The sequence below is a fragment of the Cuculus canorus genome, chromosome 7, assembly GCF_017976375.1.
Source record: "Cuculus canorus isolate bCucCan1 chromosome 7, bCucCan1.pri, whole genome shotgun sequence".
Classification (NCBI taxonomy): domain Eukaryota; kingdom Metazoa; phylum Chordata; class Aves; order Cuculiformes; family Cuculidae; genus Cuculus; species Cuculus canorus.
Genome location: NC_071407.1, coordinates 564858 through 589574, shown reverse-complemented (window position 1 = coordinate 589574; position 24717 = coordinate 564858). Strand labels below are relative to the sequence as shown.

Sequence of the window (24717 nt, the reverse complement as noted above, 5' to 3'; positions counted from 1 at the left end):
TAATTTATTACAATACTTGTGGTTAAATTTGCTGCACATGGTGGATTCAATGGTGATGATAAGTGTGAAAGTCATCAGGAAACATACCCAGGAAGATTATATTCCTTTCACTCCCTTTAGAGCTGTATTAAGTCTGTGATGGACTTCAGCTGCCAGAAACATGGTCTTACAACACACGCTACTAGAAAAATGCATAAAATGAAAGCACTAGATGAAGGAAAAAGATGAAGTGAAACTTTACCTTCTAACAAGAGGTCTTGTTAGGGCTGAAAACCCTGGAGTCATCAGAGAAAGTATCACTCACTGTCCGTGTGCATAAGTTTCAGCACAGAGACTGAAAGTATAATGGTCGAGGGTATGTTATGTAGGAAATGATTTTATGAGCAGATGCTGTATGATATTTTTTATCAGCACTAAGCCTCCTGTGAGGTGCTGACCTGCTTACCACAGGATATTTGTGATCCCAGACAGGGTATTCACTAGACAGAAAAAGTAGGGCTGGTTTACCGTACCCTTTATCAAGGATCTTGATACCCTGAGTATGTCAGATAAGTTCAAAACCCAGCTGTACGTCAGAGATCTGGAGTCCATTTTAAGTCTCCAAAGGTGTATTCCAATAACAAATAAACAGGCTCTATTGGAGATCGCCTCATATCCTGATGGAGCTGTTTCATTTTGCAATAAATTCTCAACATTTATTGAGGCAATACATCCAGGCCAACTTCCAGCCTCAGCAAATGTGCAGTTACGTTGTACAGAATGAAGTATGCCTTGAAGTGTAAAGGTAAAGACACTCTGATAGGAGCTTTGTAGTCCCATCCTTGGGGAACAGACCTCAAGTTTACATTTGCAGCCTTAGAAATGTGTAATGGGAGTTCTACACTCACATATTTATAGTATTGCTCAGGAATAAATTGGAGTTTTGGGGGGTCACTGGCTTACAGTTGTGCTGTTGCTCCATGTTTTTAACATGAATATTCACTCTTTCACCCTTCCTCTTTCCACAGACTTGTTGAATTATCCTCTGTGGTCCACATCAGTTCCCACTGGGGAATCATTTCCAAGTGCTTAGCTTACAGCAAAGCTGTTTCAGACCCTTTTGTGTACTCTTTGCTACGGCATCAGTACAAGAAGACATGGAAAGACATCATAAACAAGATCCTCAAAAGAAGCTCCATCAATTCCTCTGCCCTCACGAGCGAATCGCACAATAGGAATATATTGCAGCTGAACGAATGAGGAGCCTGGTATGGGACCTACGAGACATATAAACAATATATGGGAAACTAAAGTAACTGGCATGTCCCTAGTAGCTCTTCTCAGCTGCCCAGGTTTTGGGGGGCAGTCACGGAGAGGTCAAAGCCCAATCCATGCCCCCGCAGCAGCCCATGAAACACCCGCAGGAGGCTTTGTACCTCCTGCGTCCCTCTAAAATGCTGCTATTGATAAGTGTCCTGCAGACTGTGCAGATACAAATCTCCCACTGATTTCCATCAGCAGTCAGAGGGTGAAGTCCTCAACAGAAGGACTCTGAAAGTAATAAGAGCAAAATTGTGCCATCGTGACGTTATTCTCAAAAGCTTCAGGTGCAAGAGAGGTTACCTTTGACGGAGCTGCCAACCACACTTTTTGCAAAAACCAACTCCAACCTAGCTGTAGGTCCCGTCCAGAAAAACTCTTAATAGGAGAAGATTTACCTAGAAACTCATGCAGTGCCCAACATAGCTGTCAACCTCTTCTGGTACATGGATTTTGAACAATCATATGGAACTGAAGGAAGGGAAAAATCAGTTTTGAAGTGTGCTACAGGCTGGATTCAACCATATCTTCCCTATTAATTTTTTTTTTTAAGTAATTTCCACACAATCCCATTACTTTTTTCCCCTTTAAACTTCGGAAATGTAAAAATGGTAGACAAGATGGAAAGGTCAGGACGCCTCCTGCTGACCTTCCAATATATCTGAACTAGAAAAAGATTTTGCCCAAAGGTGCAGAACTGCGCCATCTGCCCAGTGGGGGAAATATAATCTCTTTCTGAGGTGTTATTATTCATGGTTTTTTTCCTACAGATATATTTATTAAAGATGAGCCTAAAGCAGATTTGAAAGTATAATTCCCAAAGAAAGTGGAACAAAAATAATAGAGCCCATCCCCACCACGAAGGCACAGCCAGTAATCCAGATTCACATCTGAACACGCAGATCTCAGGATGTTTCAATGCAGATCATTAGGGCACTCATAGCTTTGCAGAGCAACATAAATAACATTTACTACGTACTCAGTTCAGCCTGCAGCTAACGTAGGCATAAACGCCAGAAAAATGTTCAAGCCCAGGCTAGTCCTATGTGTCACACTGCCTCAGACACCACCATAGCATCTTAATTTTTGTAAGAATTATTTTGTAAATATTATTTAGTTGGCTGTAAGTAGAGCTACTGCTGGCAGAAGGCTTCACAACTGCTATGCAGACAGGCGATGCTGAAAACATCCCCCAGAGACTCACTGTCCCTGGTGTGATTTTCAGTGACTTCTCTCTCAAAGCAGTGAAATACAAAATAAGACAGTTGTTCAAGTGTTTTTTTTTACTGAAATGTAGAAAATCAAGAGCAATGGTTAATCAGTTGTCCTTTCTGTTGCTATGATTTTTGAGGAATAATCAATTTCTAAACCAACTTGCATTCAAAAAGCACGTCCTTCTCATAAACTCTTAAGGTCATTTTCAAGTAAAGAACTACTGGTTTCAAAAGCCTCACATTTATTCTTTGATTGACAACCAGTTCCTCAAGTTCTGCACGCGTTTTTCTCCAGAGAGTGACACAGAGTCCATAGACAACAGCAAGTGAACCTCAGAAATGAAGTTAATTTCCTAACAGCAGCTGACATCGCTGTCCCTGTCACCTGTCTTACTCATATTCTGACTCAATATCACATGGAGAAAATATAGTCGGGACTATAAGGAGAAAACAAGGCCATCAGTGGGATATCTTCTTAGTTACCACCTCCTGTGCCCCCAAGTAAAAGAATAGCTCCACAGCTTTGCAGAATCCCTGACAGCAAAGGTTAAGGAGTTGAATTAGTCTGTTCCCCATCACTTGTCCCACATGGTCAATAGCAGTGATTTTGCAAACGTTAGCATGCTCCATTTTGCAGGCCCTACCAGGAACATCAGCCTTTGATAAAACAGACATTATGGCAACTACAGTATCCTTCATACCTTGCAAACAGTGTCCACCACTGAGGTTTCTGGCCGGTAACCCCATGAGGGGCTTCACCCCAAAGTCACCAGAGGTGGGTGACACCTCAGCTGCAGGTCTGAGGAGCTCTGTCTTGGCCATGGCTCTGGCACGGTGCTGCAGCTGCAAGGAACGAGGTTAATCTATAAACTTACATTGGCCCCTGCTTTATAAATGTAAACATTTATATAACAAACATCATCGACAATCATGTAAATAAAAACCTTCAGTTCAGCTTTCATTTTAGTTATGAATCGATGAGATAACTACAATGAAATACACACCCAAGTACAGTCACCGAAGTTCAGTAAGTTTTTATACCACCGCATTCTAAACGAGCCCTTAGGCAGATTAAACTTCTACCTCATCTTAATCATTTTACTTCTTAGAATTAACATATTTGTCTCAGGTGCAATAGATAAAAATACCCAGTTCAATACCTGTTTCTTAAGAAATTCAAGTAATCTTGATGACTTGGTAGTGTCAGAATACAGGATATTAGAAAGTTTATTATTACTGCGTTTAGAAAGATAAAACGTCTCTATATCAGACTGTTACATGTTTTACCCATGGTTGTTGGTCCACAGCTGTTGTTGACTTAAAAACAGAGCTGCTGCTGAAATCACTGGGAGGTCTGTATGCCGATAAGCCCAGCCCCAGGAGGATCTCAGATTTTAAATCAATTATTCAAATGGAGCAAGATAATTTCCCAGAAAATAAACTAAACCAAACCCAAACGTTACACATGTAGGAAGGCAAGTAAAAGATGGAGAAGAATAGACCATTGGACTTGTCTCGTTACACTTGTGTATCACAGTCAGTCCCCCGGCTGATTTATGTGTCACCATGAGCAATAAATCTCTCCCCTTGTATGCGTTTAAAAATTTATCTTTCTTTCATGGTGCCTTTATTCTAGAACTAATCTTTTAACAGAGAATAAATGTAATTTCCCCTTGCTGACATCAGCTCTCTGACACATTGCCACGTTTCTACCATCTGAAGCAAGCAAGAGTTGTGAATGCTGGTGCTTGACAAACTGACTCAATATGGAGAATAACAGCAATCCCCTACTGTAGCTCGATGACACTATAAAATAGTAGCAATGTGATGCTGTGCTTCCTTCGGTACTAGATATCCAGCTGAGTTCTTATAGGCAATCGGCAAGACTTTCTAAAATCTATGTCTAAGTGGTGGACGTAGATATGAGTAACTGTGTCTGCCGCGTAGTGTGCGTACAACTCTTCGCTTGCGTGGGTTAGCGTAACGACAGCCAGTATAGCGTGCAGTGCTTCATCATCTCTGATCCCAAAGCAGAACTGTTCTCTTGTCCAAGACAAATGCACGTGTGTGTATGTGGGGGGGAGGAATTTCCCATTCGTTATTTAAATGTTATTGGAAAAGTTTGTACAGTACAGCTGCAACGTGTGCCCAAAATACAGAACTGCATGTGCGAAACTGTGCAGCTGCTTAGGCAATACGCAGCTTTCTTTTTGTTGGTATCTGCCACCCATATGGGATATCTATTTCTCCTATGCACATTCAATGAATAGTTTCTTCATCTCTTGTAAATTTGGCAGGCAGAACAGTGGCAGATGAGTAAGAGAATTTAGTCCCCTATGTCACTTGTTGATTCAGAGCTAATTTTACAGCTATTTTTATACTGTCAGAGCCCCGACTGTGAATTAGCATCCAGGTTTATGCTATATTTTTGAGCCAGTTTGAATGTGAAAATCTGGGTAAAGACTGTGAGAGACTGGTTAGAGTGTATTAAATAATAAGCACCAGGTCCTCTCCTGACATAAATCAACACAGTATTTTGTTGTTTCACATGAGGGTCAGGTCTCCTTAGATGACTACACCCAGGTTTTATAGATCTGTCTTCTAAACGTGCAGGGCCCTGCTGTCACAGTATTTACAAATGGAAAAGTGTAAACAGGATTTAGTTAGCTCTTCATACCCATACGTGCCTGCTTGCAATATCAGGCAATGGCACAACTCTTCTCTTAATAGGTTCTACCCCTGTTTTTACACTTGGAGTGAAAGATCCCAACGGCATCTTGTCAGTGGTGCTTAATCAGACTTTTTATAATGAATTACTTCTGAAAAAAAAAATCTAAACTAGACACTAAAAATGTTCTGATCTCCTCCCTATGAAGCCCAACCACCGCAGCAGCAGCAGCCACATGTATCACCGCACCACAGACCGGTGGAGGGTGACACGGACCTCTGCAGGTCGTCTTCTCCAAATGGTGTGTCAAGAGACCGCTGCCTCTTGCTGTAGTTCACCATCTCAGTTTTGCCAATGTTTGCTCTGAAATAGTGCTGGGAAACGACCTTAACCTGCTGCAAGTCAACAGTAGAATCTCCCCAGAAAGAATGGGCTTTTAAATGCTTTTGGGAAGACACCTTAGACAACTTCAAAACCAGCTGCATCAGAACAGCTTCAGAGTCTGCAAAACAGGGTCGGGAATCAATGTGAAACCTGAGGAAGGTTGGGAAATATAAATGGGCTTTGTTGTCATTGCGATGAAATGCATTGCCCTGGCTGCAGTGGGCTTTTCCCAGTGACCTATTTCCACACCGATAGCTCTCCAGGTCTCCCAGGCATCTACTCACCCCAGAGAGAAAGCTGAAGTTCCCGTCAAAGCTCAGTGGCTGCCACAGAGTGTGCTGAGGCCACAAGAGCAGCTCCACCCCCATGGAAGATCCTTGTTGGGCTAGGAAGGCTCTAATGGTTTTCAAGTGGGCTTTATGGAAACTGATCACGTGGTTTGGATGACCACAAACCACCTACACCTGGGTGAGCCTCACCTGGGAGATAGGTAACGGCACAATGTGCTTGGTTTTTGGACATACATGCCTGAGGTTTCATAGTTTCCTTACCCTTCTAAGTGCTAAGTGAAGGCTCTGAGGGATGGGAGAATCTTGTCCTATGCATTTTGACACATACAGTGAACATCTTCGAAATAACCCTTTGAAAATTGCTTTTCACTGCTGTTAGAGCTCTCTCCTCCCCACATTAAATGTTCTTTGTGATTAAACAAAGCCTAAAAGCAAAGTCAGAGACTTTGCACCTATGTCAGCTCATTGTTACTCAACCCTAAAAATAATTGAATATTTCAGCACAGAAATCCTGGTTAGATCCTGATCCTGTGGTCATCATGTGTTTGCTTCAGCAGGTGGCCTGGGAGGGTTAGGATTGAACGGCAGTTTAAACGTTTGCAGAATCAGGGGTTGTGTTTCTATCACCTCTCCAAGCCCGAATAAGTGAGAACAAGACAATTTTAGTCTTATATCTATTTTTTTATTTGCTTTTTATCCTTTTTTATGCTTCACTACTTTCATTCATTATAACAAAAGTAGTTGAAGGGTGAAATCATAGAATCATAGAATCACCAGGTTTGAAAGGACCCATTGGATCATCGAGTCCAACCATTCCTAACACTCCCTAAACCATGTCCCTCAGCACTTCATCCACCCGTTCCTTAAACACCTCCAGGGAAGGCGACTCGAAACCGCTCCTGCTCAAGAAGGCAGCTGTCCCTGTCGGGGAGCGTGAAAGTTTACTTGGAGAAAGGAGCTGCTGTGGTCTTTGTAAAGTGTCTACTTCTTACCTGTAATCCTGGTGTGTATCATGTAAGGATGTATTTAGGTTCGTTGGGTTTTAAGCAAAGGATGCTGATCCAATGAACCAGAGAGGTTGCTATAGTTTAGCATCTAGATGTCTATATTTATGGGGAAGAGGGCTCATCCTACAGACTGTGAGTGCACTTCAGAAAGGTGTGCGTTGAGAACCCAATGTGCCAGGTGTCTGACAGCACGCACGTGCACTGAGTTTGTGGTAAAATATGAGTTTTTGTTGAAGAAATACTATTGCACATGGTTTCAATGTAGCCAAAGGCATGAGCACACATGGTTGATTAATAATCTACAAAGATGTTTGAGGGAAAGGATCTCCATTTGGAGTTATTGCTGGATACTAGGGAACTGTTTGGTAGTCGCTGTGGTTATACAATTAGAGCTTTAAAGCAAACCTGTGTTAAAAATCCTACAAATAGCAAAAAATTTAAAGCCACTATCCTCCTGGGATTTGATCCAGCGAAAGTCCCTGAAGAAAAAGAACACCAGTGCTTTCAAAATGCTGATGCATCCTACTGGGACAGTAGCGGGGATGTAACATGGCCCGGGGCAGGAATCCGGCTGTAGCCTCCCTGGTGTTGGCCATCGTGGCTGGCTCAGCCACAGCGAGCATCTGTGAGCTCGAGGTCTGAAAAAAACCTAAAATAACCCCTGGTGAATATCAAACTTCTAACCACAAAATCCTTACGCAGACACAGGGAGTTTCTTCTCCTTCTGCTTTGCTAATGTGATGGGTGAGCAACGAGGAGGACAAAAAATGAAATCTCTTGAACTGAATTACTTTTGTTAGGAAAAAAAACCTGTCAGTGAAACACTCAGTGCCCTTAGGACCCCCCAGCAAACACACGCTGAGGCTGGGGACAAGCTCTCCATGCTCTGCATCCGGCCCCACCTCTTCCAAGCAGACCCAACTGCCTGCAGCCGCCAGAGTAAAGAACGGGTCCTTTGAGAGCAGAAACCACAGGGCTTCCCAGACAGGACGCTTGACAAATCACAGATTGCCTTGGACAATAGAAGTAGATAACTAAAAGGTGCCTTGATTTACCTTTATTAATACACAGGGCATTTTTCTAAACCTTAGATTATTTTTTTTTCTGTGTCATCATTTGCTTAAGATCAATTTAGGATTCAAAAATCCCAACTATTGGGCAATCACTCATCATTCCCCTCTGAAACCATGCAGGAATGTAATGTATCGCCAGTCTTTCCAGACACAGTCAGATGTAGACATTTTCCTCTAGAGGTGATTATTAGATGATTGTTTGCTTTTAAATAAAAGTTGGAGGCTGGTTTTACAAATCCTTGCTTCGAGGGGAGCGTTTGCTTGTGTAATTAAAAACTTACATACAATGAGAGGTGTGAAAGGTTCGGTCTGGGCATGTAACCTTTTTTTGTTTGATTTGGCAAATAATCAGGACAGATGATTTCCTATTTCTAAAAGCAACCAGCCAGTCGGAAGAAAGGTAGTTCTGAAATATCATTAATGATAGCTGCTGTGGGTACGGTGTGTTTTGATTATATTGTTATAAATATACCCTTATAATTTATTGAATTGTACTTTTTTATGTAACAATGAGATGTAAATGCTATTTATTTAGGGAAAAAAATGGCAACATGAATAAAACCTTTCTAAACTGCGCAGGTAGAGAGATGCACAGACCCATTTGCGATGACAAGAGTGCCAGCAGTTAACCTGGACTTCAGGGTCCCAGATACTGCTCTGGTCTCCCAGCAGATTTTTCAGAGACAGTTATTCCTGTAAAGGCAGATACACAAAACTCTCCCGTGTCAGTACCTACAGTTTAAAGGAACACAACAAAATACACTTACATCCCAACTTCAAACTTCTGAATAATGGGGCCTGTGCTGTCTGTTCTGCCTACAGCAGCTTGTGCTTTGTGAATACATAGCAAATGTTGTGATATATTTTTATTACATAGAGCTAATGGCTAATACAAAGCGACATATACAAACAAATACCTGCTATGTATGTATATTGTGATTTTGTTAAATTTACTGTCAATGAAATGTGATTATGATTAAATGACTTTGTGTGAGCTATTTTTTCATATAAAAGTTAATATTTTAAAGAGTCTGTTTCACTTCATTGTTGCATTGCAACATCGCAGTGATGTGACCTGGTTAGTCCTGCTCCATTTTAGAGGACATCTACAAAGCCACCTGCAATCAAATTGCAGTAGGAACAACAGAGCGGAAAAACTGGACAACCTTTCTATATCTTAACGCAAACACCTAGTCTTAATGTGTCTCCATGCACGTGGTCCCACTTAAGCTCAACTCCTCATTGGCATCTGGGTGGTTTTCACAACTGAAACCAGAAGGGTGAGGGTCCCTCTTCCTGCTCCCTGAGCATCCTTTCGCATGTGGGGCTCTCGCAGAAGGCCTCTGGAGGTCTCACGCTCATCCTGACCTCCACCCAAGAGATGCACCTTGCAGAAGGAATAGCTGGTGGTCCTTGCAGAGCAGAAGCCTTTTAATGCCTATGTAAAATCTGCAGTCCTGATCTCCAAAGGAGCTCCTCCGCTGACCCACAGGAGATACAGTTGAGGAGATGCTTGTCCTGTTAAGGAAGAGCAAAGAGCAGCAGCAGCTCCAGCCCTGCCTCGCTCCGGCTGGTGTGTGCGCAGCCTTCAAGCCTCTGGGCGGGGGCTCCCCTGGGCACTGAAACAAGGAGGCTCTTGGGGTTTGGGTTTAAATTAAACTTTACAAACCTAGATCATGATGACACCAAGCTGGGTGGTGTAGTTGCCACACCGTAAGGATGGGATGTCATATAGAGGAACCTGGACAGGCTGGAGAGGTGGGGCTGTGAGAACCTCATGAGGTTCAACAAGGCCAAGTGTAAGGTCTTGCACCCAGGTCGGGGCAATACCTGTTTTCAGTACACGGTGGGGGATGATGTGATTGAGAGCAGCCCCGCAGAGAAGGGCGTGAGGTGCTGGTCAGTGAGAAGCTCGACATGAGCTGGCAATGTGCGCTCGCGGCCCGGAAACCAACCGTGTCCCGGGCTGCATCCCGAGCAGCGTGGCCAGCAGGGAGGGGGGGATCCTCTCTCTTAGTGAGGTGTCCCTGCCCATGGCAGGGGGGTTGGAACTGGATGATCTTTAAGGTCCCTTCCACCCCAAAATATTCTATGATACTATGATCATTGCAACACAGCATTTTCCAGGTAATTACGTTATTAATCTTTAAGGCCCATATCTGAATACACACGCATCGAACCACTGTATTTGCTTATTGGGATCATTTAACTTCTCTGGTTCAGAGGCTTCACCTGAAGGAAACACAGGAGTAAACACTGCCCATCATTCTAAGTTCGAGCAGTCTGAACGATTCAGCTGCCCAGCTGAGGCTGGACACAGCAAACGCCGTTTGCCTTTGGGTTGTGGAAAGGAGTTTTATCACTCTAAATTGCAAATATTCCTTTTCAGATTTCTTTTTTCTTTTCAGGACTTCCTGAGAGTGCTTCAGAGAATCTATTTCCACGATGACAAGTGGTGTTCTGACATCTTTCCTAATGGTTTCATCATTACATCCGACTTAATAATTTAAAAATTAATACCACACCTTTGCTGCCCAGGTATCATATTTAACTTCCATTTTACTAACTGCAGCTACAGAGCATTCTCCTATATGCATTGCCACTTTCGATTTCATTAGTTCTGCGAGATTCTTAAACTTTAAAATAAATTATTATATACCTTTTCCACAGGGCAGTGATTCCTGTGGCTCTATTAAACATCCTGACTTTCATGACACATGGGAAGAAATAATAATGACTCAATTTATTCTGTTCCAACTCTGTTTCTCAAATTGTGTGCTTGAACCTACTACTCCCCAAATCTTAAATTTACCATTCAACCAATTTGACCACCACAAGATTTCACTGACGTCTAGGGATAAACCTCGTTCTGCAGGTGTTTGAGGAGCAGACCTGCGGGGACAGGATGAAACCCAAAATATTTGTATCATTACCTTACTGTTCCCATTCTTTCTATTGCCAATCCTCTGCTCCCCACAGGCAATCTGTCAAAATCAAATTATTTCATTTAAAAGCAGTTTTCTCTGGAATTCAAGCAGCTCCATACTCATAAACATAAACGCGATGTGAACTGCCAGCTCCATGGGGCAACAGCACCCGAACTCACTCCAGTCGGAGTAGCTGTCTCCTTCTGACAAACCGTACTTAAAATACTGCATTTCAGAAAGTGAAGCTGCGTGTTCTCCCGCGGGGGTGGTCAGTCACCCTCAACGTTCCCATAGCCGTCCCAGGGCTGTCCATGCCTTGTCCCAGGACAGAGGTGGCCCTGCACCACCTTCTACGCAGCCACTTCTCTGTGTTCAATCCAAGCGCACTCCGTGCACGCTCTCTCTCCGTGCTCGCATGTTAGCTCTGCTTGAATCAGCCTCTCAGCAGCTTCAGATGCTAAAAATCGCAGGATATTGTAGTGATCAAATAGTAATTACACAGAACAGGTGCTCTTTTTAAATGCTAAAATGCTGACAATTCCCACAATTGTTATCACAAGGTGTTTCACTAGGAAAAGATCCACCCGCACACTGTGGATCCAGAGAGAGGGAGGATGTCACAACCTCATAGAAATGCCACCAGCAGAACAACCCAGAAGGTAACAGAAAACCTGGCAGTGCTCTGAGCTCAGGCTCCATCCCAGTCGGGTCTTTCCTGCACTCGGACAGAAGAACGAGATCCACCGCGCTGCACGAATCATTTACAAAGGGGTGTGCTTCCTCTGGACTGCAAATTCTTGTCTTACCACTACATGAATAAAAAAGCTCACTTAAATTTTTTAGTACATAGAGTCATGATATGTAAATTTTGACACTGCTGCTTTTCCCTTCCATTTCTTGGATACCAAGACTGCTTTCAGCACTTTCCCGTCTGTCCTCATTTAATCCATTGCAAAAATATCTGTGCAGCACGAAACATTGCTGTTGATCTCATTAAGTATCTTCTAATAATTGCAGGTTTTAAGAAAGCTAAAGACAAAAACTGACTGAAATTAAGCTTGTAATGAAAAAGAACAAGAGAAAAATGAGTAGGAGTATGGTAATTGCATGCTTACGACTGCCACAGCAGGAAAAGAAAACAGAGCAGCAGATGTTATCCAAATAGAAAGGAAAATTTAAATGATGCTGCACTCAGATGGTTCTCTAAACACCAGTGCATTTAGCAGCCAGTGGATGTTCCACCTGATGAAGAGCTGCCTGATAGTTCAAGGACATACATCCGACATCGGAGGGACATACCAACCTTTGATATTGGGACGAGAAATCACTTCATCTGTTTCTCTCTACTGCAGGACCTTCACCTCACTTTCCCAGGCAACTCTACAACTTTGCTTATCAATAAGCTGACATTAGATTTGATGTTTGTCACTGGAGTCACCTCAGGAGCCCTATCAGGGCGATTTGTGCCGTGGGGGTGGTGGGAAATGCACACAACACTGAAAGCCAACAAAAAAACCATCAGCAGCGTTTTAGGACCTGCTCCCAGGAAGGCTGCTCAGCATCCTATTAAAATGTTGTATCAAAAAGTGCGATGGAAAACCCAGGTCTCTCCCATTCCGCAGTTCCGCGCCTGCAAGAGAGCGCGAGGGGTCAGGAGGCCCCTGGCAGAGGCACAGCCCACAAAGAGGGCGTAAAGAAGGGCACATCTGCAGCCCAAATGTGTCGTCAGTGAAAGGCTGTGATTTGGGTCTGATAAACTGCTGCCTAAGAGCCTCTCGCCAGCTCTGAATTACGGGGTGTGTACAAACACAGCTAGTAAGGTCCCTGGGCCTTGTTTTGCTTGTGTTGTTCTCACTGTGGAACCAGCAATGCTCGGCTGCTCTGCAGGGCCAGGCACCATTTGTCTAAAGATATTTTTACCCATACTTTGTTCCTCCTTTGCAATGTAAAAACAAAGAGGCAGGGAATATATATATCTCTATGCATTTTTCACACTGATACGCTTACGTATTTATATCACCTATAAATATGTATTAGTTTTACAAATGCATTCCTCCAAAGGAACGCTGCATGAGCAATAAAATCTATTATCAGATAAAGTTAAAAAATTTTAGTATTTTGAAATTATAATTATTTTCACTTCTGTGTCACGATGACCCAGAGAACATTGCTGCCTGCCAGGAACCAATGAACATAGAGGCAGCGAGTGCATCGTCTCAGAACTTCTGATTACTTTCCCGTCTTCTATGTTTCGGCCGGCTTGCACAGATTTCTTCCAGGGACTGAGGCACGTTCTTGTCTATGGTAAAAATGAGCAGGTTAGATTGAATATATTAGTGGTGAAGACACTACCTGTACCTTTCTAATTTTACTTTTCTTCCCCCACAACCCAAATTCCACGTGTTCCAAAATCTCTCTTGATTTTAAAGGCAGCACTGCAGCAGGCGAGCATCGAGTGTGGCCCCCAGGGCTGCTCAAGCCTCCCGCTCCTTGCTCAGCTCACCCGCACCGCCCGTGAGCTCCCACACCACAACCTGAAACAGCGACAGCCTTTTACCTTTTGCATTATGCTCAGGACCTGCATTCCACTGTCCCAGGCTGCCTTACACCGTATTTTCTCTTCCCTTTCCATCTCCGCTCCTACCCGCCCGTGCCGTGACCCACAGATGGGCTGATGATTTACTGCTCGTTATTCTCTATATTTTGCTTCCTTTAACAGATGCAGGTGCACGCGTTGCTGAAATGTTTTCCCTGGGAACCCACAGATGTTAATCATCCCATTAAAGTGATTGTGGATTTGCCATCATTTTCACATTAAAATTATCTTCTTTAGCTGCGCACACAGAGCTGTTCAAATGATTTGTGGCAAACGGCTGATTGAATTCAGCTCTGTTTGTTGTTTACAAATCGTCCCCTGGCTGCTCACTGTTTCAGCTGCAGAGTAACCGGAGTTGCTCCAGGTGTCTGGGGCTGGGGTGGCAGGAACACCACTGCTGCCCATAAGCTGGCCTGAGTGTGCGGTTCCTGGAATGCCATGGAGCACCTCGCAGGCTGGCGCATGCCCTGGTGGCTCCTCAGCACGGTGTTGGAGCTTCGCTCGTCATTAATGCCCACGCACAGAGCCTTCTACAGCAGCAGCACAGCTGCAACAGCATCAGCTGCCTCTGTGGATGGGGCACTGACGCACTGAGCCACCAAACATGCTCTGACCTCTGGACTGTTCATAAACATCCACCAGAAGTGTGGCCAGCACGCCAAGGGAGGCGATTCTGCCCCTCTACTCTGCTCTCATGAGACCCCACTTGGATCCATGTGTCCAATTCTGGAATCCCCAACGAAAGAAAAACCTGGGACTGTTGGAATGGGTCCAGAGGAAGTAACGAAGATGATCCGAAAGCTGGAGCACCTCTGCTAGGAGGACAGACTGAGAGAGTTGGGATTGTTCAGCCTGGAGAAGACTCTGAGGAGACCTTGAAGTGACCTTCCAGCTCCTGAAGAGGCTACAAGAAAGCTGGGGAGGGACTTTTTACAAAGGTGGGGAGTGATAGGATAAGGCTTTAAATTGGAGAGGGGAAGATTTAGACAAGACATAAGGAAGAAATCCTTCATCGTGAGAGTGGTGAGGCCCTGGAACAGGGAAGTCATAGCTGTCCCTTCCCTGGAGGGGTTCCAGGCCAGGTTGGATGGGGCTTGGAGCCCCTGATCCAGTGGGAGGTGTCCCTGCCCATGGCAGGGGTGGGACTGGATGGGCTTTGGGGTTCCTTCCAACCCAACCAATTTTATGATCCATGTTGGGACAGGTCACAAATTTTGATGCAGAATATCGTCAGACTTTCACTGTGGGAATCAGATAAATATTAACCCTTGTCGAGCCATGACCACTGCCTGTGAACTCCTGATAAGGAACTCGATCAAATGTGGTGACAAAGCCGCTGGGCAACTTTATCTTGACATCAGTAGGTCTTGCATGGCTTCAGCAGACGAGCATTTGTTCTTGTTCCCTCTTTAAAGCTTCTTTATCAAATGATTCAAATAAAAACATAGCCAAGTTCCTAAACGTTTGAACATCCCTTTTTCAGATGCAGAATCACAGGAGACTTTGGGGATTTTGTTTAGGGTTTTCTTTTTTTTTATTATTATTTCTTTTTTTCTCTTTTCAGGGGTGGGAGGGATCTTAAACCACTGTTTTACATCTTGAATTCTTAGCCTGCATCTTCATCACTGAAACAAATCCAACAAGATATAATCAGGAAACCTGATAAACAGTACAGACTCCTACACTCAGCTCTGATTGTTGTTATAATAAGGCCACATTTGTACAGTTTGCTTTTCTTAATGTCAAACAATTGGCAGCTCTGCAGTGCTGATGCCCCCTGAGGGCTGCCTGGGCTCATAATTGCTTCTGTCTCTTGTAAGTAAACATATGGAGTGCATACAATATGCCCACACAATGCACAAACACACACACCGCTATTGTTATGGGTCACGGAGACTCATTTCCACTGTATCATTTCTAACATCCTTATTTGCTCCTTCCTCCCCCATCTAGAGTTTATTTTTTCCCTCCTCTAATAACAGGCATTTATTTTATTTTAAGTTGGGAATGGATCATTTCAACATCCTCAGCAGTTCATGAGACTTCTATAAGATCAGTTTAGAAACTCAACCCTCTCTCCAGATTTTAACACCTTTTACATTTAAAAAAAACCTGAAGCCATGTAATCAGATCCAGCTTCTTACGGTAAGAAATAGATCTCAAATTTAAATCCCCCTGGTCTATTCAAGTGAGATTGTGCTGCCATTGATCCTTATTAACAGGTACTGTATTTCTGTCACATCTAAAACACAAAAAGCAATGCCATTTTCCATATTTGTACTTGCTGACAATAAGGCTGGTTGAAATGCCCAAGATCTTTCAGTGATGGTTTACTCTGAACACTCTGTTTTGTTGCTCTTGGGATAGCACAGAGTTAACAATGGTTGTGCCATTGACAAAGTGGTGTATGGAATTGCTGCTGCAAATTAAGTGAGGGTTAATGACCAGAAAAATTAAAATATCGTAATTGATATTACTTCATAAAATAATACGTGCGAATTGTTGCTGCTCTAAGCAACATTGATATTTCAGAATACACAGTACAGACTTAGGATGGGAAAGAATTCCAAATAAAAGCAAAAGTGTAGTGTTCATAACGGTGATTTGGTATTGCCATTCATAAATATTATTTCAAACACACAGAGGAGGGGCTTTTCCTTCCTTTTTTTTGCTTGCCAAAAGCAAAGTGGTGTTCTGGATTGGGAGTATTTCATTATTCTTTGCGGAATTTTTGTGTCTCATTCTCATGGAACAGCCCCTTCTGTACACATGGGTTTGTAACAAAGCTGGTTGGGCTTCCTCCATACCGGCACCACGCTGCCACGCTTAAAGCTGCATCCTGGCTCTCTCTGTTTGTGTTTCTTCAGATCTGCACATGTCCTGTCCCACGCACCTTTTTGTGGCCATGAAACCCACCCCACACAGCAACACTTCACCCTCTGAGACAGCTGCAGCTGTCTTGCAGCTGCTTTTAGCCCCAGTTTACACTGGATGCTGTAACTCCTGAGTAAGGAGTGAAGGGCAGGGTGATTTATTATTGACGCTACCGGGGAAACGTGCTTGTCGTCACATGTAATTCATGCGTGTTGCAAGACAACTTTAAACCCATCTATAACCTCTTCATAAAAGTCTTGCAGAAATGACAAAATCTAAATGCAAAGGATTCCTTATGGAGCTATCATTTCATCTTATTTGTTTCAACATCTGCTGTTCACCAGCCCCTCAGCCTTTCCTTTATCTGTGCCTTGATCAGGAAAACAGAGCTTTCTAAACTGCCCACTCCTTCTCTTAGAATAGCGTTCAGCTAACGGAGCACAGCAGCACCCATCGCATTTTGCTGAAACCCCGCTTTGGGAAGTGCCGATGAACCTTGACAGCCCCAATGCCACCTCCAGATGTGACGCTGGCACTGCAGCCATGCTCCGATGACCTTCAGAGGTGAAGTCTGGTACTTAAAGGTTTAACTTTAAAGCGGGTGTGTGAAACCACCTGCACCCTATTTCAAATGAACTCCTCTCTGTCTTGGTGTCTCTCAAAAGGTCGAGCACCTCCCACAGCACGGTAGGCAAATCTGGCTGTGCAACCCCATCACCCACATTCACAAAAAATAGTGGGCTGAAGTTAGAGGGAAAAATCCACAACTTTACACGGATAAAAGAAGGGAAAGTGGTTGGTGACAAGCTGAAAATATGTGACTGGCTTAAAACATCCATCAAAGATAAATTTCTTCACCAGCACAGTCAATAATTTCTTCTACATTCATTTTTATCAGTGTGTTTTACCCAGACAGAGCTCAACCACCTCTTAAAAGTGATACTCGGATACTGCAGCAGATGAAATTTGGGTAATGGATTACCAACACTCACTACAATCACACCAACGTGTGTCAGCAGATACAGTTTTAGTTGATCTGTTTTTATTGGCTTCAGCTTTCCCAAGCTGATTTGCAGATACTGAGCTCTGAGAGGTTAGAGTACTTGTAGGTACCAAGATGAATGAGAAAAACTGAGATATGGGGTAATAAAACTTATGATAATTAAACAGATACAGAAAGAAGAGCTGGATAGGATGACATGGATCATCACGGAGAAGCTAGCCAGCTCCTACAACATCAGAGCGCTGCATGGGAGCAGATGACTGATGGCTGGTATTATCAAGGAGTGGATATTCCATTTTGACCTTTTATTTGTTTAACTTCTATTGGATGGGTGAGATTGCGCAGCTGAATTTCTTATTACTTGGAAAGGATTGTATTCTTTTCTATCAGGGATGATCAAGGCTTAGCAAAGTTCTCGTAGAAGCAGCTGTTAAAATGGATCTGTAATTATAAAAGGAGCGTATCCATCCTCGAGTTTCACCTGCTGTCATTTCTGCAGGGTTGCCTGTTTTCCTACAAAATGAAAAGCAAAGGAGATTTAAAGCACAAAATTTAGAAAAAATCACCTGTTCTAAAGGATGGGGGAAAGGCAGATGAATAGAAAACACTGGAAACATGTATCGGTTTGTGATTTTGATCTGTGGAAAGGTTAAAGAGCGGTGCTGTGTATTTAAAAGAAAATGAAAGCTTTAACTCCCAAGTGCATAACTATCACAGCAACCACGGCACACATCAGTTCAGAGCTATTATATTCAGGGCAGGCATAAACATGGTCTCTCAGCCCGAGATACTCACACGGCTGAAGTTCCCAGTAAAATTCCTTTGAACCTGAGAGTTTTTCTGTGTCAAGGTGCTGGACAATCAAAAAATAATTGCACAGACAAGTACTTGGCTATTAGGCCATTTATTTAGTAATGCCTGCACTAAAACAGAGCAAAGTCAGCCGCATCAGTCACAGTTCTGCTGTACCCAAGTATGTGGAAGCACCACTCATGACCACTAAGGAACACCAAGGCCACTGTCTTCAGCATCTGATGTTACCGAGGTCTTCAGCAATTAGGGTCCATCTAATTTTAGATAATAGACATTGAAGAATTTCCCATCAGATCCACTTCTTGTTATCAAATAAAAAATACCTTCTCATTGAGATAACCTGAGAACAAAGCACAGGAACCTCTGGGGCTGTAAAGCAAGTTTCAAACCGGCCTGAAATATTATTTCCTGAAACAGGACTAAGGCCTAAGATAGCGGTTTCCACTTTCAACCTGATTATCAGGGTGATTTAAATTTGGCTGGTTCAGTTCCTCTCCCGACTATGCTTGCCAACCTGCCCCAGCAAGATGACCAGGTAGCCTTTGTGGGACTTCACGGAGAAGCCACCTAAGCAACTCTTACCAGTTCACGACACACAAACTTGTGTATTACTCTGATCTACTGTGGTAGTAACAAAATCTACACATGCCGACAAATGAGCCAAATTAAACTGCTAATAAATTGTCCACTGTCATTAATCCATATCCTAAAATCACTTCACACTAATGCCTGTGCGAAGACCTCACTAATCCCTTCTCAGCTGCCAATAAAACCTTCTTGACAAGTTGCTGTTGTATTTGCTGTACAGAAATAATCATGACATACAGGATGTTGTAAGGGTGGTAGGGTGAAATAAGTAAAATATAGTTCTAAATGGTAATGTAATAATGTAAATTATTTGTTTACCTCTGTCGTTTGATTTAGATGATGCTGACCAGCAGCTGGAATTCCAAAATTTCAGCTATAGAAAATCATGTGTGTGGTCTCCAGTTCCTTTGTGCCCTTGCTGCCAAATACATTGCTGTTCTTCAACAGTATCTGCAGAACAAGCATGGACTGGGATTGTCTAAGAAATTTAAGAGTACAACTATTTATTATGTAGGGTTCGCAATTAGCTTATTCATTCTGCAATCTTTTGCCTTTTATGTGTTTACAAGATTCACTGACAAGAAAAAAAGATTTAATACAGATGGCACGTGGTATTTTTACAGTAAGTTTTCTACTTGCAATTTATCTTTCCTCAGTTTGGAGTGATGCTCTTGCGAATGTCTGTTCCCGGAATTGTATCAAATCAGTGAAAACTATAATAATAATTAAAATGTTTTAAACAGAATTGTATTTTGAAGTATGTGCCACAGACTTCCTACTAAGCACGTTGAGAGATATTTGTTTAGCCACAGGCTCCCCACTGGCTAAGATCATGCAGCTGGCCCTTCGTTTGGTATAATTTATAATTAAGGCCACAATATTGAAGCTATGGCAGCAAATTTGCTTTTCTCCAGCTGATACTTTGTCCAGTGTTTATTCACCTAGATCTCACCTGCATCTTTCCTGAACCTCAATCCTATCCTGCTGTACAGTTTTATTGATTAAAAGCCAATAATAAAGCACAAATCCGACTGCCATAGAGTCAGAAGGCCAGAAAAGCAGCAGTCTCAGCGGCAGGATGAGCAGTCGGTGCAGAGGATTACAAAATCCCTCACACGTCACGGAAGACAGCGGTACAAGGTGGGTAAGGGAAGGGTGCTGTGCCACCCTGCTGAAGTGGTCCTCATGCTATGCCCTTTGTGTTAGGGTTAGCCCATTGAGTGAAAATGAAGCCTTAAACAGCCAGAGGAGAAAACACTCCTGGCATTAACTCTGGAAGCACAAGATGCTTTTAAGTATAAACAAACCAGGCAGGAAAGCCAAGGTGGGTTACTCGCTTTGGGCTTTGTCCCCAGCTATTGTGTTGCTTGTCCAAAGATGGGCTGGCAGGGAAAGGGGGGCTGAAATTGTCACTCACATTTCAATAACGTTCAACAGAACTTGTCCCCTCTCAGCCTTTCTCCAGTATAAGAATAAAACATAGAGCATCAAAACTTTTTTTGAACTGCAAAAATATATCAATTTTATACTTCAGAAACAACATTTTTCAGTTTTTCATTCAAAACAACACTTCTCCTTTATAAGTATCTCTTTTTTTTTCTATTTTTAAAGGAAACCAATTTACAAAGGATTAAATAACCCAACAAGCAAAAAAATTTAATTCCAGGTTAACTCAAAGCACCTTTCTACATTCTTCCTGCCTCTCCCCGCCGGCCGGGGCTTACTTTGGTTCAACTTGAATTCTGTTTCTGACTTTTCACCAAACTGACCCCCCCTCACCCATCCAGCTCCGCTAACAGAAAGGCCTCGTGCAGAGAAATATGTATGAAGAGATGTGCTATGTAACTCTCACTACGACTACAACCAGGCTGAGAGAAGCAGAGCTCGCGGCTCCTCGGGCTGCCAGGTCTATCGTTTCTGCCCCCACTGCCGAGCCCTCTGCCTGAGCCGCCGCGTGGACAGGCTGATGGGCTGCTTCCCAAACTTCTTCATGATCTCCTTGATCCTTGCCAGGTTGGTTTTGGAGATGGTGAAGTCGCACTGGGTAGCTCCCATGTCATAGCCAACTTCGCAGGTCTTGGTGGCAGTGGTGTAGCCCTCTGCCTTCACGCCCACCACATATTCCCCAGGGTTGAGAAGACGCCAGTAATCCCCATCGGCACCTGGTAGGAAAAAAGACGTTTTTCAGGACAGCTGCCCTTTCTCCCTGAGGAAAGCGTTACTTATAAGCACACAGAGATGTCTGCACATGGATAAGATGGCACTGGAGGCAGAAGCCCTCATCCTCACACCAGGAGGGTGTCAATGAGGCTGCCCCCCATCACACATACCCCCCCTCCTCATCCTGTCAACACACATCACACATTTTCCAAATGATATAAAAAGGATAATGGGCTTTAATCTTGCCTGAGATTTCTGCCAGTTGAAGTCAAAAGCATCCTGAGGTAAAGAGCCACCCTGTGATGACGGGCGATTCCCGACAGGTACAGAAGAATTTCCCCAAACTAATTCTCATGAACCAAACAGACAAGAGGGGCCCTGGGGCAGTACCCACATCACACACGATCCTGGCCAGATCTTCTGGACACACGTGTTTTGGTGCTATTTAGTATGTAAAGCATGTGAATACATAACGCAGCTAACTTAGAGATGTAAGTAAATATCCTGTTTCATAAAATCTTGCACTGAGTTTTACTACTGTAATTTTCCCAGAAACTAAAATCCATCAGGGTACCTAACCACTCACTTACCTGTAAGTGCTCTAAGGGAGTTTTGTAACCAACTAAACCACACATGCATGTAGCAAGATGGATTTTAACACCCCATGGAATCAGGACCTTATTTTCTTCTTCTTTCCCATACTTTACCCACATGTACATAAAGGTGAGCGTAGACTTCTTTTTCACTATTATTTTAACTAGCAAGTATTCTTGGCTGTGGGCTAAAAGAAGATGAAACTGGGAAACCCTACTTTGGAATGAAAGTGCATAATCAAACAACCTTCACTGGCCTGGAGTCGCTTACAGTGCGGGCTATTGCAAAAACTAAAGGTGCTTTGGATAAAAATATTACATTTGGCAAAAGATCGCACTGGCTGGCCTCTGTTTAGAGAAATATAATCTTAATTTAGGGCTTAGTAAAATAATGAATATGTTTGCAAACAGCAAGCGTTGGCAGACCAGCAATACCGTCTGTACCCCAATAGTGCAGTCTCTGAGTGCAAGTGTAAAACTGTGTGCAAGAACACCGGATACGGGTTTAGTTCTTGCACAGCAGTTTTTCTTTCAGCCAGTTTGACCCCACAAGGTGTGATGATCAAGGTCAAGATTTTCTCTTTTGCAGGACTCTGGCTTTTTTGGGAAGGTCTCTCTGAGAAGCTCTGTGCTCACTTCTCGCTTCTACTGTGTCCATTGGCACCTTAACCAAAACACCAAAACCAAAGCTGCCCAGGTTTCTTGAATTCATCCCTGAGGGCTTATTTTTAGCTGTAAAAGCTCTGGTGATGCTACAGGCTGTAAGCGCATTCCTGCGCAGAGGCTGGCGTTAGCCCCTGCCCTTCAAAGCTGACCCACATTTTCCTGACACATTTAACAGGCAGTTCCTCAGAACCTCCCCCACAAGGGCTGATCTACACATTCCCACACCACCAGGAAATTATTACAGAGCTGGATATTAAACTGTTAGCAGGAGGCACTTTAACTCCTCTCCATTTACAAGTAAGCAGACATTAGCGTTTCTGTCAGCTGTCACTGCACAGAATTTAATACCAGACTAACAGGAGGGTTTATTGAAAATCAGATTAAATGCAGTAGGTAAAAAATTTCAGAGCAGATGGCAAGAGAAACACAACTTAAAATACAGCTAAATTTACCAACTAATAGGTTTTCTAAAAGAATAGGCTCCAGTGGAGCAGGCTGGAGGCAGACTCCACCTACCCCCTCCTCCTGGGTCTGGCAAAGAATCGCCACGTCTACTTCAATAAAATAACACCACATAAGATTATGAAGACAGTATTATTACAAATTAAATGTGTCAGGTGACTCCACAAACACTTCAATAAAGAGAAACGCTCTTTGAGCCAGATAGCACCAATCTTCCTTACAATTAAGTATCATATTTACACTTAAATGTGAAAAATTTGGCTAATTGAAAGACATCATAAAAAATCTACCTTCATGCTTCATTACCTACAAGAGCTTCTCCAGGGAAGCCAGCCAGACTGCTGCACCCTCAGTGCATGTAACTAATAAAACTTGACTTCTCTCAGCTGAACAGGCAGCCAGAAATCAGGCTGGAGAGTTTTAACACCAGAATTATGCTTAGCTTAGACTATAATGTTATTAAACATTACTAAATGCTACTTAAAATCTTTGGGTTTCATTACAGAAAGTGTAACGAAATCACGTGGAACTTACTAAAATATTCATCAAAATTTCTCTGAGCATTGTGTGAAATTAAATTAATTACGCCTTATTGCACAAATTGCACAGAAAGGCGCATCTTCCATTAGACTCTCACATAGGCTGCGACACAGATGTGTTTCAGCGTAAGGATGCGGTACATTTCTTCATTGAGATTCACTTTGGGATTCCCCAAATGTGCAGTTACAGGAAGCAGCCCCCAAAACTGCCTTTACACCCCGGGGAAAAAAGGTGCCCAGGCACATTTAGTCAAATAATCGATGAAGTCCTTCCCAACGGTTATCTCACAGAGCACAGTCCACATCCGGCCGTACCAACACGCAGTCCCTCAGACTTAATAAACAGTTGCATCTGCACCAAGAGAAAATGCAGTAATTGTCCACAAGGCTCTTGTTCTCAGAATCAATGCCTTCAATTAGCCTATTGCTATTGTCAGCTCAGTGTCAGCAACCCTCTCTGCCCATGACGTAGATTGTACGTCCCACAGAAAGTTAAATTAGTGATTTCCGTGTACTTTCTTCTCCACAGGAAGAAACAGAGAGATTTTCTCTAAATGTTATTAGAAGGCCTTTCCACACAAATTCTGTCTGGCTCTGCAGAGCAGTCAAGCACATTAAAGCACCAGAGGAACAGCAGATACCTTACAGCCCAGCTCACTTTCAATGAAAGTTATATGAACATAGTGATATCATAGTGGCTATAATTCTTCTCCTGCTTGGCCTGTTTTCACATCGAGGCAACTCTGAGGTTTAAATGGACATATTTTTCCTTTAAAAGGTATAAATGAAAGAATACTGATGACAATTTGACTTCTTTCTCTGGAGTTATACATGTCATTTTAGCTTTTTGGCTCCAATTCTCTACTTTCACAGACTAATGAGACCTGTATTGTTACCTGTAAAATATAAAACAAGGTAGAAGTTTTATTTCCCTCGTACAAAGTGACTGCCAAACAATGTGTCTATTGAATCATCTCACTAAAAATAAGAACTGAAAAAGAATTAAATAAATACTTCAATGTTTACTAACAATTGCAGATGGCCTTGAGCCGTAGAAGCTCAGCTCTCAGTCTGGATGTAAACAGCTGCAAGATTCCCCGAGTGTCACAAGGTGGGCTCTGGGATCCTACCCCATTATTACTGTCCACTGGGAATCCTTCCCGTATGCATGTTTTCCATCTTTAAACTGTTCATTTTAATTCCATGTGGCAATCCAGCACATTGAGAGCTGGAAATTAACGACCCATTGCATTTACCCAGCTTCAACCTAAGCAATATGTTAATCCTGTTAGGGCAGTAACACAACCTATAGTTTATGGCAGTCTATCAAGACTGCCAGGACCTCCATGACAGGGAAAAACAGCTTTAATTCTCACTATCATTTCCCAGTGATCTCATTTTGAAATGTTTCAGGCAGAATTATTATTGCCTAATTAAGTATTTGTCATTCAATGTTTTCTTTTACAACAGACACAGTAGCACTGAAATAAAATTAATCATGAACTAAGTTAGTTATTCCAAGATTTATTTATTTGCTTTGATAATTTACTGTAGTGAACAC

General features: G+C 42.9%; 2 protein-coding genes across 4 annotated transcripts in view; one reads left to right on the top strand and one right to left on the bottom strand.

Annotated features, from left to right (window-relative positions):
• GPR26 (G protein-coupled receptor 26) overlaps nt 1–24717 on the top strand; it is a 144902-nt gene that overhangs the window by 13046 nt on the left and 107139 nt on the right. For 2 of the 3 annotated variants that reach the window (XR_008450749.1, XR_008450748.1), the window contains exon 3: nt 1008–6632. Coding sequence is in view for 1 of the 3 variants with exons in the window: in XM_009560092.2 (XP_009558387.1) it covers nt 1008–1239 (232 nt within the window). In the remaining 2 variants the exon portion in view is untranslated. Of the gene's footprint in view, nt 1–1007; nt 8923–24717 lie in introns of those variants that run through there. The other variant, XM_009560092.2, reaches the window with a different exon arrangement.
• Nucleotides 15129–24717, bottom strand: part of CPXM2 (carboxypeptidase X, M14 family member 2) — a 68990-nt gene continuing 59401 nt past the window's right edge. Inside the window, exon 13 of the mRNA XM_009560108.2 lies at nt 15129–20898. Coding sequence (XP_009558403.2) covers nt 20645–20898 — 254 coding nt within the window. The 3' untranslated portion in view covers nt 15129–20644. The remainder of the gene's footprint in view (nt 20899–24717) is intronic.